Source organism: Jaminaea rosea (genome assembly GCF_003144245.1).
Source record: "Jaminaea rosea strain MCA 5214 unplaced genomic scaffold BDZ90scaffold_4, whole genome shotgun sequence".
Classification (NCBI taxonomy): Eukaryota; Fungi; Basidiomycota; class Exobasidiomycetes; order Microstromatales; genus Jaminaea; species Jaminaea rosea.
This window is the reverse complement of record NW_020289978.1, coordinates 1,028,811-1,042,379: the sequence shown is the minus strand read 5'-3', so window position 1 is coordinate 1,042,379 and position 13,569 is coordinate 1,028,811. Positions and strand designations below refer to the sequence as shown.

General features: G+C 60.6%; 7 protein-coding genes across 7 annotated transcripts; 4 read left to right on the top strand and 3 right to left on the bottom strand.

Moving 5' to 3' along the window:
• Nucleotides 1-147: 147 nt before the first annotated feature.
• Nucleotides 148-906, bottom strand: BDZ90DRAFT_279007 (hypothetical protein; the record flags this gene model as incomplete). The annotated part of the gene is made up of 2 exons (XM_025509139.1): nucleotides 558-906; nucleotides 148-447 (listed from the first exon to the last, which is right to left on the bottom strand). Exons 1-2 carry the CDS (start codon nucleotides 714-716, stop codon nucleotides 148-150), a joined length of 459 nt encoding a protein of 152 aa, XP_025363277.1. The 5' UTR covers nucleotides 717-906.
• Nucleotides 907-1,660: 754 nt separating this feature from the next.
• Nucleotides 1,661-2,277, bottom strand: BDZ90DRAFT_154410 (hypothetical protein). Its single transcript, XM_025503562.1, has one exon. It carries the CDS (start codon nucleotides 2,122-2,124, stop codon nucleotides 1,804-1,806), a length of 321 nt encoding a protein of 106 aa, XP_025363276.1. The 5' UTR covers nucleotides 2,125-2,277; the 3' UTR covers nucleotides 1,661-1,803.
• Nucleotides 2,278-2,487: 210 nt separating this feature from the next.
• On the top strand, nucleotides 2,488-4,202 carry BDZ90DRAFT_218780 (MFS general substrate transporter; the record flags this gene model as incomplete). The annotated part of the gene is made up of 2 exons (XM_025504378.1): nucleotides 2,488-2,895; nucleotides 2,973-4,202. 2 exons carry the CDS (start codon nucleotides 2,488-2,490, stop codon nucleotides 4,200-4,202), a joined length of 1,638 nt encoding a protein of 545 aa, XP_025363275.1.
• Nucleotides 4,203-4,588: 386 nt separating this feature from the next.
• On the top strand, nucleotides 4,589-7,826 carry BDZ90DRAFT_154393 (hypothetical protein). Its single transcript, XM_025503561.1, has one exon. It carries the CDS (start codon nucleotides 4,998-5,000, stop codon nucleotides 7,671-7,673), a length of 2,676 nt encoding a protein of 891 aa, XP_025363274.1. The 5' UTR covers nucleotides 4,589-4,997; the 3' UTR covers nucleotides 7,674-7,826.
• A 662-nt stretch (nucleotides 7,827-8,488) lies between these two features.
• Nucleotides 8,489-10,064, top strand: BDZ90DRAFT_279004 (WD40 repeat-like protein). Its single transcript, XM_025509138.1, has 2 exons — nucleotides 8,489-9,486; nucleotides 9,556-10,064. Exons 1-2 carry the CDS (start codon nucleotides 8,556-8,558, stop codon nucleotides 9,978-9,980), a joined length of 1,356 nt encoding a protein of 451 aa, XP_025363273.1. The 5' UTR covers nucleotides 8,489-8,555; the 3' UTR covers nucleotides 9,981-10,064.
• BDZ90DRAFT_231629 (hypothetical protein) lies at nucleotides 9,745-11,984 on the bottom strand. Its single transcript, XM_025505936.1, has 2 exons — nucleotides 11,348-11,984; nucleotides 9,745-11,257 (listed from the first exon to the last, which is right to left on the bottom strand). The coding sequence occupies exons 1-2, from the start codon at nucleotides 11,742-11,744 to the stop codon at nucleotides 10,068-10,070; spliced, it is 1,587 nt and encodes a 528-aa protein (XP_025363272.1). The 5' UTR covers nucleotides 11,745-11,984; the 3' UTR covers nucleotides 9,745-10,067.
• On the top strand, nucleotides 11,855-12,761 carry BDZ90DRAFT_154339 (hypothetical protein). The gene has a single exon (XM_025503560.1). The coding sequence runs from the start codon at nucleotides 12,038-12,040 to the stop codon at nucleotides 12,620-12,622; it is 585 nt and encodes a 194-aa protein (XP_025363271.1). The 5' UTR covers nucleotides 11,855-12,037; the 3' UTR covers nucleotides 12,623-12,761.
• The last annotated feature ends 808 nt before the right edge of the window (nucleotides 12,762-13,569 follow it).

Here is a 13,569-nt window from a genome sequence, read left to right as displayed (position 1 = left end):
TACTATAGTAATGAGGAATCTGATCACTTCTCCACGAGCAGTCGCAACGTCACGTCAGACACTGAGGCAGTCCCAATGAGAACGAGCGGACCATTCTATTGACAAGACGCGACGCTGCTACCATCTACCGCCGCCTCTGCTACACCTCTAAGCCTGCGTAACATTAAGCGGCAGATCCTCATGATAGAGGTGCGTAGCCTCACTCCCCTTTGGTCCCGGCTGATCAAACTCAATCTCTGCCACGAGCGTCGTAGCACCATCGAAGCTCTTGTCGACGTAAAAGTCAGGAGCGGTCATAGCGAATTCGGCATGACGGTAGTCCTTGGGTACAGAGGAGATGAGCTTGATCTTGCGATAGCCATTCTTGGCGCCGATGACAAAGTTGAAGCGATTCGGCTTCACGTTGGCATAGTCGCCGCAGGGCTGGTCGTAGGTGACGTGGAATTGCTGCACCGGGGGGGAGGGGGCACGGGTGGTCGAGGGGGGGCAGGGGGAGAGGTTAGCTGGTGTCTTTTCAGAGGCGTCACAGCAATCGCGCTTGCTTGCGCTACACTCACGCGGCCTTCCTTGACCTGGGTCTGGGCGAGGGTGAACTTGCCAAAGCGATTGGCCTCGACGCACGTAGCACGCTCCTCGATAGCAGAGGCGGGTGCGGCCGAGATGAAGGTGGTGGCCGTGGCGAGGAGGCCGGTGAGGATGGCGGCGGAGAACTTCATGCTGGTCGAGTGTGGGAGGATGCTTGGTGTGTTGTGCTGGCGTGTTGCGCTGAAGAGTATTGATGCTGATGCTGATGGAGCAGAGGGTAGGAGGATGACCTCAAGGCTGCCCTCTTATAGCTTTTGTCTTCTCGTCCACGTCTACACCATGGTTCAAGACGTCGTCGTACGTGCGGGTCGCACCGTCGACTGCTCGGGGATGCGACGACCTGGTATGATCAGACCTCTCTCCACTCGCTTGCAAAAGTCTCCGCCTTCAATACCCCAGCCGTCAGTCAATTGAACCAGTCATCGACCACACCATTGCACGGCCAATTTCATCCCCTTGACTCGCCACAAAGTGATCGGAATCGCTCGTACGAGGAGGCCCAAGCGTCGTCGACCCCGCTAACTGCTCACCGCTCACCGCTGCTCGTCCTCGGAGATCCCGCGTCGCCGTCCTTACCGCATCGCGTGGAAGCCGGCGGGGCCGCGGGTGGGCGCCGAAGCAGCATCCCTCGCTAGGAGCTGGGTGTCGAGGGGAGCTCACTCTGGTTCACGACGGCCACTGGGCGACGGCGACGGGCGACGTCATAGCCATTGCGATTTTGGGATGGCCAAGATGAGACGGATGCGAATGGACCATGATCGCGAGGCAAGACGAGACGAGACCAACGACACGAACGAAACGACACGAGCGACGCGACGAGACAAAGAGACCTCCGGAGCATGGGCGATGAGCACTAGCCCCAATCGAGATTTGCCCCGCCCTCCTGTGACCTGTGCCTGGAGGTGGAGACGTCCACGTTCGCTGCTCGGCATCGTGGGACGGTTGTAAATCACTTCGTCGACGCTGCGAGGTTGAAGATCGCCGCCAGCTGCCTACTATTGATCCCTTGATGAGACGATTTTCAGGTCAAGGGCCGCAAAGCAGACGGACGCAGCCACACCTTCTTCTCGCTACCACCCGCTGCCGTCCATTTGCATCGCAGGGAGGCCAGGCAGCACAGCATGACAAACACAATGCAATCACTTGTCGTCCTTGCCCCTCGCACTCGCACGGCCGCGTCGTGTCTCTCTCTCTCGCTGAGCACGAGGAATTTTAGCCTCATTTCGATTCGAAAGACAGAACGGCGATAGGCCCGCGAGTCTCTGCAGCAGTCAGTGGCTGGGCCGGGCGTGGCTGGCCTCTTGCTTGGCCAGGGCGCAAATCCTGCACCTCGTGCGTCCGAGGCCCCGTGGGCATGCCCAAAAGAGCGGTCGGGTGAGGGATGAAAAAGTTGGGCGACGGCGCGAGAGGCAATTGTTGGCTGCGATGCTGGGCATGGTAAGATCTAGAAGGCGTGATCGTCGTCGAGCATGGTCGTGGGAGCAAAGACATCAGCAGAGCGCGGCAGTCAGTAAAAGGAAATGGCGCGGTTCTCGGCATGGCAGGGAGGGAGAGGGGACTGATTGCCACTCTCGTCGTATTGAGGAAGCGAGAGGAGGGGAGAAGCGGCGGCCGGCTAGGCGACGGAGCCTATCTTGCAGCGAGCAGTCGAGGTTGAGCGAGGCCCGCCGGCAGGAGCCTGGGCAAATCTATCTTCCTTTGCTTGCCACCACTCTTTTACACTTCAGCTGTTGCCCCTTTAGCCGCAGACACGAGCCGCCGCCGCTCTTCACATTTCTCCTCCCTCGTCCTCATCACGGATCAGACATTCGCAGAGACTTGGGCGTGACCTCCCCCTCGCCGCCGCCGCTCTTCACCTGCGTTCCCTCAACTCCTCAATCACCAACACTCTCACGCCGCGCCATGTCCGCTGCCACTCCCAACTTCGAGCTGGGCCGTGAGCCCCTCGCTGCATCGCAAGAGCAGCAACAACAACAACATTCTCTCGCCCACCACGACGATGAAAAGAAGGGCGCCCTCGCCTCATCAGACGACAGCGACTCTGACCGCAATGGCGGCATCGATGGCGAGAACCCCACGTCGACTGCGACTGCCAAGCGCAAGTACGGCCAGCTCTCGGGTGTCGCCCTCATCTTCGCGTGTGGAGCATCGCTCTTCTCTGATGGTTACGTCAACGCTATCGCTGGTCCGGTCAACACGATGATCACAAAGTACTCGTACGCAGACGCGCCTGCCGATGAGCTCAAGCGCTTTACGACGCTTTTCCCTTCGATGGCTTTCGTGGGGACCGTCGTCGGTATGCTGTCATTTGTGAGTTAAAGCGCGCGCGAAGTCATAATCAACCTCGCGCGCTCAAGCTGACCTACTTCACCACTACTCGCTCGCAGGGAGTTCTCGCCGATACCATTGGCCGCAAGTGGGGCATGCTCGTCTGCTCCGCGGGCCTCATCCTCTTCTCTATCCTCGCCGCAGGAGCATGGGGAGCTGGTGGCTCGACCGGCGGCCTCTTCGCAGCTCTGATCGCCTATCGCTTCCTCATTGGCATCTTCATCGGCGGTGAATACCCCTGCGGTTCAGTCGCCTGCGCCGAGAACACGGAGCAGGACAACATCAAGAAAACGCGCCAGCAAGCATGGTTCGTCCTTGCCACCAACTCGTGCATCGACGTCGCCTTCATTCTCGCCCCCTTCATTGCCTTGATCCTCGTCTGGATCACGGGCGAAGGCGACCTCAACCCCGCATGGCGAGTTCTCTTGGGTCTGGGCGCCATCCCTCCCCTCTCGCTCCTCTTCTTCCGTGCCCGCATGCGCGAGCCCGACTCGTACAAGAAGGCCGCCATCCGCAAGAAGCTGCCCTGGTGGATCATCATCAAGAAGTACTGGGTCCGCCTCACCGCCGTCTCCCTCGTCTGGTTCGCATACGACTTTGTCTCCTACCCGGCCGGAATCTACTCGTCCTTCATCACCACCGAGCTCTTCCCCGACGCCGGGCTCAAGACGAACCTCGCCTTCTCCATTGCCATCTCCGCCTTCTACCTCGGCACGTTTGTCGGTGCGGCCGTCATCGACAGGCTGGGCCCCAAGTACACGATCATGCTCTTCCTCGCGCTGCAGGCCGTCTTCGGCTTCGCCCTCGCAGGAGCATTCGGGTACTGGCGCAACCACGTCGGCGGCTTGATCGCCATGACTGGTCTCTACATTGCCTTTGGTGAGGCTGGACCCGGAAATTGCCTAGGCTTGCTCGCATCCAAGGCCGTAGCCCCTACTGCCGTGCGAGGACGATTCTACGGCATTGCCGCTGCCATTGGCAAGGTCGGCGCCTTCGTTGGCACGTACACCTTTACGCCGCTGCAGGAGCGCTTCCCCGAGGACAGCGACAACTACTACGCTGCGCCCTACTACGTCGGCTCGGCCCTCGCTGTTGTGGCCTTCTTCCTCGTCTTGTTCTTCGTCCCGGCAGTGCAGACGGATGGAATCAGGAAGATGGACGAGGAGTTCCTCACGCTCCTTCGCGAGAGCGGCTACGACATGGACAATGTAGGTTTGGACTCGACGAGCACGGGAGAGACGATCGAGAGTGCCAACAATGCGCCGCATGTCACGCACAAGGAGCACTGAGTGGGCGCTGAGGCGGTGAACAAGAGGAGCGGTGCGCCTCGCAGCTGCATGGAAGTCGCAGTCGCAGTCGCAGTCGCACGTATATTTCAACAACAACACGCACACAAGTCACAGTCACCGTTTCTCGTCTCGTCTCCTATTGTCTTGTCCTGTGCTTTAGCGCCCCGCGCTCGATTTCGAATTACATCTCAACATGTTGCAATGCGGTGTGCCTTCGTCAAGGGCAGCGAGTGAGAGGGCGTGCGCGGGCTCTCGAGCCAGAAGGTGTTGGTTGTCCCCTTTTTCTCCGGCGTGACCGTCTTGAGACCGCATCGCCGCCTCGTCTGGCTCTCAGCCCCTGTGCCTGTTACCTGTGGGCGTCTCGAGCGGAGCGGGGCGGGTATGCGCCGTGCTTTGCGGGAGGGGGAGAGAGAGAGGTGAGCTCAATTTGGTTGGCCAAGCAACGCAACTGCAAAGCAAGGCAAAGCTCACTCGTCCGGCATCTGCACTACCGTCCTTGCCACATCATCAACAACATTACCATCACACTCGAGCGGCCCCTTGTCTCGTATCGATACCCTCTGACGCTGCTCAACGACCGCCAAGCCAGAGCAAGCAGCACTGCCCGTCGGCCCAGGCAGTTCGCCAATCATCACCATCTTCGACCGGCGGCCCGCCCTCAGTGAGCGGTACGTAAGTGGTTCGTCGATCTCCGCCGTCCCTTAGCATCAGCGTCATCATCATCATCGCCGGCGTCGGCGTTGACGGACATCACACCACCACGAGGCAGCATCGAGGCCATCCAGTCGCGGCATTATGACGGCCGCGACCTCGAACCCATCCTCCTACGCCTCTCCCTCCTCCTCCTCCTCGTCGTCGAGCCGACGATCGCCGTACACTGGAGGTGGCAGCAACGGCGGCGGCGGCGGCCCTTCCCATTTGCCAAGTTCAGCCTGGTCAACGAATCGCCCCTCTCATTCGCCCTACAGCTCTCCGTCCCTGGCATCGAAGCCATTACCCCTCCACCCGAGCGAGCATAATCGACCCCCTCCGCAGCAGCACCAACAGCACGCCAATTACTACAGTGGCAGCGGTAGTGACGACCACATATATCAAAAGGCTTTCGCCCTCTCGCGCTCAACATCAGTGCGCAGAGGCCAAGAAGGGCAAGACGGCAGCATGAAGCGCTACCAGCTCGAGGACGACGGCCCCATGGCCTCGAGGTCCTCCTCGCAACGCCCTGAAAGCGGACAACTGCTCTCACGCAACGCATTTCGCGACTCGGTGGCAAGCGATGCGTCCTTCAACACCATTACAGGGCGCAGTGATCGGGAGTCCATCGCATTCGGCGGCCCCTCGATGAGCAGTCGCAGCCCAGCGCTCCATCGCCGCGACTCAGTGGACACCGTCAAGACTGCCGAGTTCGATGAGGGAGGGAGGTGGGGACGGGCCTGGGCAGACAGGGCGGAGGATGAGGAGTCGCTGTATGGGGGCAGTGAGTGGGGCAGTGGTTCGGGAATCGGGGACGGGTATGATGAGGATGAGGACGAAGATGCGGGGGGTGGGATCATGGCGGGTAGAGCGGGCGGGACTGGTGGGCTTGATGCGTTGAGACAGCTGGCCAGCGGCAAGGGATTGGAGGGACTGCATCTGGTTGATGTGCCAGGAGGCGAGGGGCATGGGCAGCATGTGCAAGCGGCGCATACACCTCAGGAGACGACCGCATCTAGCTCGGCGTATCACCTTCAGCCGTTGTCAGGCAAGGAGCGCATCGTCTCTCTCACTCCCTCGATTCACGGCGCACCACCAGGAGACAGCACGCCGCGAAACTCATCGTTCCCAACGCATCACTCAAACCACTCCGTGTCGACGATTGGTCCAGACGGGGCACACGTCTACGTCTGGCCTCCGACGCCTGATGGGTCTGTGGCGTCGCATGGGCCGCCGTTCGCAGGTGCACAGAGCGTGGGAGGTGGGCTCAACGTAAGGAATACAGGAGGTGCCCAGCGTGCGGAGGCGGATGCTGCGTCCATCCACGAGTGGGAGGCGGTATCGGACGAGGAAGACGAGGATAGTGACGAAGAGGCAGAGAAAGCGGCGCAAGCCATCTCTGGCCCCGTCAGCGTTTCAGACGCTCTTCGCGGCGGGCACCAAGCATCCTCGACGGGCCATCCAGCAGGTCGCCAACCACCGCCACCGCCGCCCTCAAGCAGGTACGGGGACCCCAACTCTGCCCTGCCACCGGGCTCGCAAATAGGCAGGACACGCGCAGCAGCCATCGCAGCGGCAGACGGGCGGGAGAGCATCGTATCTGACCTCGACGTCGAGACATTGAGGCTGGATGGCGGGTCGAGTAGGAGGGACAGCTCCAGTACGATCGGCAGCAATGCGACGGACAGCAGGATGAGCGTGGGGACGGTGCGGTACGATGATGACGGGAGCGGTCGAGACTGGTATGCGCAGCAGCAGCGCCCGCTATCATCCGCCACGAGGCCGGTCAGCGTAGACAGTACGCCGATGGCCCGGCCAGAGCAGAGAAGAGGGATGGGCTCGCACCCACCGCAGCGAGGTGGGCCTCACTTTACGCCTCCTACAAGATCAGCAACCATGCCTTCCCCTACCATCGATGCCAACGATACGCCCACGGCTGTCAATACGCCGCAGCGGCGTCAGCAGGCGCCACCGTCCTATCCAGGTCATCCCGCTCTCGGTTCACGTCCACCACCTCCCCTGCACGCAAAGAGCAGTACGGGCACGCCTGTACGCCCGCCTCTGGCATCGCAGCAACAACAAGCTTCAGCGCGGTCAGCTTCATCTGCCACGACGACCACGATGTCCTCCTTCAAGACAGCCAGCAGCGGCCATACCCACACAGCCTCCACTCCGTCCAGCAAGCCCTCCCGCCGCACCGGTACCGTGGGCCAAGACACGAAGACGGGTCCCTCAACAGCAGAGCACTTCCTCACGCAAGGGATCGCCTACCACGAGCAGGGCGATCTTTCTCGCTCCGCCTACTACTTTGAGCGTTCCGCCAAGGTGGACGGCGGGTGCGTCGTCGGGATGTGCATGTGGGGCATGACGTTGCGCGAAGGGTGGGGGGCGCGCAAGGACCCTCGTAAGGGCTTCGAATGGATCCAGCGTGCGGCGGCGAAGGCTGGGGACCTGATGAAAGAGGCAGGAGTGGCGCAACGTACCGAAGCGGAGCTGAAAGCTGTTCGTTCTGAGCTCAAGCTGTCCGTCTACGAGCTGGGCAAATGCTTCTGCTACGGCTGGGGAGTGAAGCAGGATAAGCCCATGGCCCTCGAGTATTTCGAGCTCGCAGCTAAGCTGGGCGATGCGGATGCGCAGGCTGAGGCTGGCGCGCTGTACGCATCGGGAAAAGGAGGGTGTAAGAAGGACCTGAAGAAGGCCGCAGGGTATTACAGGATGGCGGCGAAGCAGGGGTATGATTTGATTGGGTTGAGTTGGGTTTGGAAGAGCAAGTTTGATTGAGCGGAGCGAGCTGCACATGGACTCGACATTATCGAGTCGAGACGTGAGACAGTCTTGTCGAGGCGAGAGAGAGAGACGGTGTCATATCGAGGCAAACTCCTCTTCTCATCGTAAATGCAACCCACCACCGTGACACCGTATTCCTCGTCCCCTCCTCTCTAACTGCACGTGACCCTCTCGCCGCCCCTTCCGTCCCACCCACGCCTGCCTGGCTGCTGCCACACAAAATGCCAGTCCAGGCGCGAGTTCCTCCTTCTCTCCTCTCCTTAACGCTTACGAGGCCCTACCGCAAGAGCGGAGGGTTCTCTAGACCCCTAGCGCTTTAAAAGCACCTTGCCATTAGAGGCTGCCGTCCACCACTACCATGTTGTGGCACAGGCGACCCATGAAGTCGAGCGAGGTCGTATAGTGTTTTTACTAGGAGATGGACCTGATAGGCAATGGAGCACGGGTGCGTCGCGTTGCTACCCATGAATGGGGCTTCCTCGATAAAAGAGGAGGTGCAGCGGGACGCAATGCTTCGTTGTACATACGAATGGAGGGCGAGCTCGAGGGAGGGGTATGAGGAGATTGGGACGGACGAGGAGCATCGCGCAGTCAACCGGCCGGACTTGAGAAGCAGGATGAGGAATCAGGATATCCTCAACACTGTCACGGTGTGACGATCAATTTTCATGTCATGCTGCAGCTTCTGACTCTGTCGTGAGCAATGGTTTGAAAGAGATTGCCATCAAATGCTTGCTCTCCGCCAGGGATAGCGACCGCCGCGCATATGACGGCTTGTGGTGTGTTCCGCCCTTGGCACTCGTGTCTTGCCTTCGCAACCATCACGAGAGACTCAGCAAGGCCCGCAAGTGAAGGTCGCTTTTCCTGTGAGCCTGGATGGCAGCTCGCCTCGCTCATTACGACGATGGCCCATCCTCAAGCGCACCTCACCCGCTCTGGATCCTGAGACATCACTCCCCTGTTCCGGTGACTGCGCTTGCCTTCCATGAGGCTGCGGCTCAAAGGGACGATGAGGATAGCGACGACGACGAGGACGCAGCAGACGGCTCGTTGCTACTCGTAGCGGGCGATGCAGATGGCCAAGTCTCTCTCAGCTCTGTAGCCACCTACCGACCTCAGCACTTTTGGCAGGCCCACGCGAAGGGATCCTCAATACTGGGCGTGGAGGCGCTCGACGATCAGGGTGGGCAATACCATCGTCTCGTGACGCACGGGCGAGACCACAAGATTCACTTCTGGCGAGCAAGAAAGACGAGCTCACAGCCGCCGCCCTCCGTCAAGGCTGCGAGCCACGCTGCGGAAGACCAGGAAAAGGCAGGCAAACCCGAGCTAACGGTCACCATCGAAGTGAATGCGCTCAATTTCTGCAGATTCTCACTACTCCATCCAACACCCGGTCAAAGCGGCGATACCGCATTCATTGCTGTCCCGCACACGCTCGAGTCGGGGTGGATAGACGTCTACTCCGTTGACCTATCCTCTGGCGGTACTCCCAAGGCGCAACGTATACACACGGCGATTGGCAAAGGGATGCTATCACCTGGAGGGCTGGCTGCGGGCTCTTCTGCGGCAAGCGGGGGAGCGATGTCAGGCGGAGTGAGCAGAGCGCCGATCACCATGTCCCTTCATCTCGTTGCGACCGAGGGCGCAGGGCTGGCCATCCTGGCTGGGTACGAGGATGGAGCTGTGCGATTGTGGAAGACAAAGAAGGCGGCCCACGAGAGTGGGGCATCAAGCGGCTCAGCAGCCGCTGATAGCAGTGCAGCTTGGTCACTCGTCTGGGAAGAGAAGGTGCACAGAGAGACAGGTGAGTGCCATGGCTCGCATGTGCGGCACATTAGGCCCCCAGCTGACCCTCCTTCCCCTCACTCTTCAGTCCTCAGCACATGCCTCTCCTATAGCACCGACCTTCTCATCTCCACGAGCGCAGATGATCGCCTAGCCCTCTTCGCCCAGCCCACGGCGCATCCGCCGAATTGGAGCAAGGCGAACGTACTCGAGACACACAAGCAGGGCCGCTCTTCGCTCGCTATGCTACCCGCTGCGCAGAGGAGAAGAAGCGGCAATGCGAAGGAAGACGAGTCGGCGCACATCTTCATCGTAGGGGGCTGGGACGGGCGGGCACGGCTCTATCGCGCCTCGCCGGCCGCTGACTCGTACGACGCTGAAATCATCGCCGTACTGCGCTACCACAAGGAGTCTGTACAGGCCGTCGCGCTAGCCCGCTCGGCAGACGATGCCATTCTGGCCGCTGTAGCGGGAAAGGACGGGCGAATTTCGCTCTGGAAGCATGGGAGCTAGTGTCAAAGCGGGCATAGAGCAATGAATGTCTAAGGACCCTTCTGTCGAGATAGCAAATAGCATGGCATCGTCTAGAGTAGTCCCGCATCATTGTGCCTCTGCCATCCTCAGATCCTTGGCCAGTTGTGCCTCCCTCCCGGTCAACTTGCCCTGCTCCTTCCTCTCCCCCTCGCCAAGCAAATCCGCATCAGCCTCCTCCGCCGCATCATCATCGATCGTCTCGTCCACGCCACCCCCTTCCTCGCCAGGAGCATCGATGACGAATTGCTGCTTCTCCGCGTCACGTCTACTGCGCTCCAACGCCTCGTGTGCCCGACGAACCTCATCCGCCGCATCGTGTGCGCGACGCTCCTCCTCTTCGGTCGACGCAGTGCGCATGGACTGCATGCTGCGCTTTGCAGATAGGGCCGCAGGGGATACCGGGGCAAGACGACCACCTGCTTGCGTTCGAGCCGCTTCTTCGAGGGAGAGACCGCCCATCCCTCCTGGTCCGGCCGACTTGGCAAAACTGGGTTTGGGCCCGCTGACGGTCGTGCCTCCGACTCTCCCACCTACCGCGTCAGCTACATCTCCCAGCAGTCCACCGAGCAAGCCCTTCACTCTCTCTCTCGTCACGCCCTTTGTTCCCTGCGATGAGACGTCATTGAATGCAGAAAGGAGAGCGTCTTTGGTCGACGCGGGCACCTTACTTGCCGGGCGAAGGGCGAAGGAGGCCGGCAGGTCCGACTCGAAGAAGTCGTGCAGGATGGGCGAGGCGAGGACAAGGGCTCGGAAGGTTGCTTCGGAGAGGAAGGGGGTGTCGAAGGACGCAGTCTCTGATGACGAGCTGGTAGCGCCATCTGGTGGTGAGATGGTGAGGCCCGGATTTGACGAGGTGGTCGTAGAGGCGGCCCCTTCCACTGGCATGTCGACGGTAATGACTTTGCCGGAGGCCACTTCGCTCTCGAGCTTCTTGGCTCGATCGCCTGCTATTTCCCAGAGTGCTCCTTCTGCTCTTGTGAGTTCTGCTTGCCATTCGTCGGTTGATGGTGGACGGATTTCGGAGGAGGGAAAGTCGGGCCACGCGCTCGCGCTGGAAGTCGAGGAGGAGGATGCGCCGCTGCCCTCGCTCAATGCCGCTGTCACTGCATCTTCTGGCGGTGTGAGCTTGGCGACACTGGGACCAAGTAGCTTCTCGAGTTCGTCTGCTACTACTTTGCGTGATCGACCGGCCACGTAGGTGACGAAGCGGAGCCCGGGGAAGCGTTGCTCGTAGAGGAAGTTGAGGCGGGCGAGGCCTGTCGCAGAGCGGGCGAGATGGCGGCGAGATGGAGAGCAATGTCAGCACAGATGCCATCGATATGCTTCGTCGTGCGCCCGCTGCTCACGCTGAAATGTCGCCTCATCATCCCCACCCTCGCTGGCCGACCCAGCAGTCTGCTCCATAGCGCTAACAGCGCTGACATTCTTGTTCGGCCTTCCTATCCTCGGATGGCCCCCAATCAGCATAGCTCGCTGGTCGGCACTCCATCCTGGCTCTTCTTCTACGCAGAATCGCACTACATCCAGCAACCCTTCATAGGAGACGGGCCTGTCCTCCTCGGGCAGCTCCTCGAGCGACTGAGCAACCTGCGTCGTCAGGAGCGAAAGGACCGAGCTTGGGCATTCCAGAAGGCGGACGAGGATGGGCGCATATGATGAGGGTGATTTGAGGGTGTTGAGTTCAGATGGTGGGGGTATTTTCTGCGCTGTTGACGACGACGACGATGATGCGGCAGCGCTCATTGTGATGGTGGTCGCGTGAGTGTATGCTCTTCAAGGAGAGACTTGATCGAACAGCTGGCCGTCGTCGACGCCGTCCAATCTGAAGCCGTGCCGCCGCCGCTGCCGTCGTGCGCATGGGCCATGCCACGCGGAGCGACCACGGTCGAGCTTCAATCTGCTCGAGACCAATCCTTGTGGTCATCGCCGTCGCCTTCAGCAGGCTATGCGAGTGACACCACCCGCAGCGTCAGACAATGCTCCGTCAGACATTGAAGACGGCAGGAGACTGAGATCCACGCATCTCGGCATCGTTCATGGTGGCCACCACTCGTTTCGTTCCATTCGTCATTGGCAGTCGCGGGACAGACAAAGATGCCAAGTCGCCGCATCCCCACGAACGGCTGTTATCGACGCAAGCGGCGACTTGGTGCCAGCGCCGCGCGAGCGATGGGTCTCAGCTGCGAGCAGCATGTTCTGATCAGCCGCAGGGGAACTCGCGGCTGGTTGTGAGCCAATGCGGTCGCCATGTGTTTCGCGGCTCGATGCTCACTCATGCTGATGATGGTGGCCTGCTCACGTGGTCGTCGCCATTATCGCCAAGGCCGTTCCCCCCATCGGGGTCTATGCGTACGACTCCGTCGTCGTCATTGTCACCGTCTCCCTCTTCTCTCCCACTCAGCTCGACTTCAGGCACTCTTTTTGGCCGCCGCATCTGCTCGCTCATCCGCGCCGAGCCTCTTTTGCCTCCCACGGAGGGAGGGGGCCCAGGGCCGCACTCGGAGGTCTTGGACTGTGAACCCTCATCGCTCAAAACTGAGACCCGAGAGACAAACAACAAGTCGGAGAATGCGCAACGAAAAGTCGTCGCCGCGACTCTGCGAGTGAGCCGGTGGCAATGAATCTATGCGTGAAGCCCGCCCTTTGAAGTGCGAGGGAAATTGTGAAGCTCGCAAGCGGACGCAGGCACAAAAGAGCGACGGGCGACGGGGCCTGGCCTGCGCTGAGCGTGGAAGTGTGCGCCCGAGCGAAAACGGGTCAAGTGATTGGATGAATTGGGCTGGGTTCAAGCGAATGGAAAGGAGGAGATTGAGGTGGGCTCGAGGCGGAGTGAAGGAGCCCACCATTCTGGCCTGGCTGCCGGCCGTGAATGCCGTCTCAGATTGCACAGCCGTAGCCGTCAAGAGAGAGAGTGAGGAACGCTCGGCGAGCCCAAGTCATCGTGAAGCAATGTCTTGGTAGGCAGGTCGGTGTGTCGAATCGCATCAAGACATGACAAGCGTCGAGAGGAGGCCGAGGTCCAGGTCAGGGCTCGTCTCGACTGACTCCTGGCTCCTCGCATCTTGGCTTGGCTTGCCTGCGCACCGTCTGCGCTTGCTCCCCCCCGCCTTTTTGGATCGCCCGGCAAAGGGGTGAATCGAGCGAGACTCGAGGCAAGTGAAGCCGCTCAAACGGACGCGAGACGAGACGAGACTAAACGAGAGACGAGATCACACGCAGCTCAAGCGCGGGCGTCAGGCGTCGAGCCGTTTGATTTCTCTCGTCCGTGGTCCGCTTCTTGCGCAAAGCAACGCAGACCAACGCAGACCAACCCCCTGTGTGTGTTTGATCTGCCGACGACGGGCGTCGTTGGGTCCTGCTCCTTGCTCAGAATAGAGGCCCATGACTTCAGCCTCAGCAGCCCTCGTCGGAGGTCGAGGGGAGAAAGGCAATTTGAGATGGCGTCCAGACGAGACGAGGGGAGGGGAGAGGGCCGAGCATTTCGCGGCCAGCCAGGAGCCTCCTTGCCATCCTAGACACCATCATCGCCACCGCCCCCCCTATCCCCTTTACGACAACATCGCTGTGC

Excerpts from the sequence above, each read along its gene's own strand:
- BDZ90DRAFT_154339 (XM_025503560.1), top strand. The coding sequence starts at position 12,038 with ATGGTGGCCACCACTCGTTTCGTTCCATTCGTCATTGGCAGTCGCGGG.
- BDZ90DRAFT_154410 (XM_025503562.1), bottom strand. The coding sequence starts at position 2,124 with ATGCCGAGAACCGCGCCATTTCCTTTTACTGACTGCCGCGCTCTGCTG.
- BDZ90DRAFT_231629 (XM_025505936.1), bottom strand. The coding sequence starts at position 11,744 with ATGAGCGCTGCCGCATCATCGTCGTCGTCGTCAACAGCGCAGAAAATA. Across the intron at positions 11,258-11,347 it reads TGATGAGGCGACATTTCAGC|GCCTCGCCCGCCTCAACTTC; the intron begins GTGAGCAGCGGG and ends GCTCTGCGACAG.
- BDZ90DRAFT_279004 (XM_025509138.1), top strand. The coding sequence starts at position 8,556 with ATGGCAGCTCGCCTCGCTCATTACGACGATGGCCCATCCTCAAGCGCA. Across the intron at positions 9,487-9,555 it reads GAAGGTGCACAGAGAGACAG|TCCTCAGCACATGCCTCTCC; the intron begins GTGAGTGCCATG and ends CTCACTCTTCAG.
- BDZ90DRAFT_154393 (XM_025503561.1), top strand. The coding sequence starts at position 4,998 with ATGACGGCCGCGACCTCGAACCCATCCTCCTACGCCTCTCCCTCCTCC.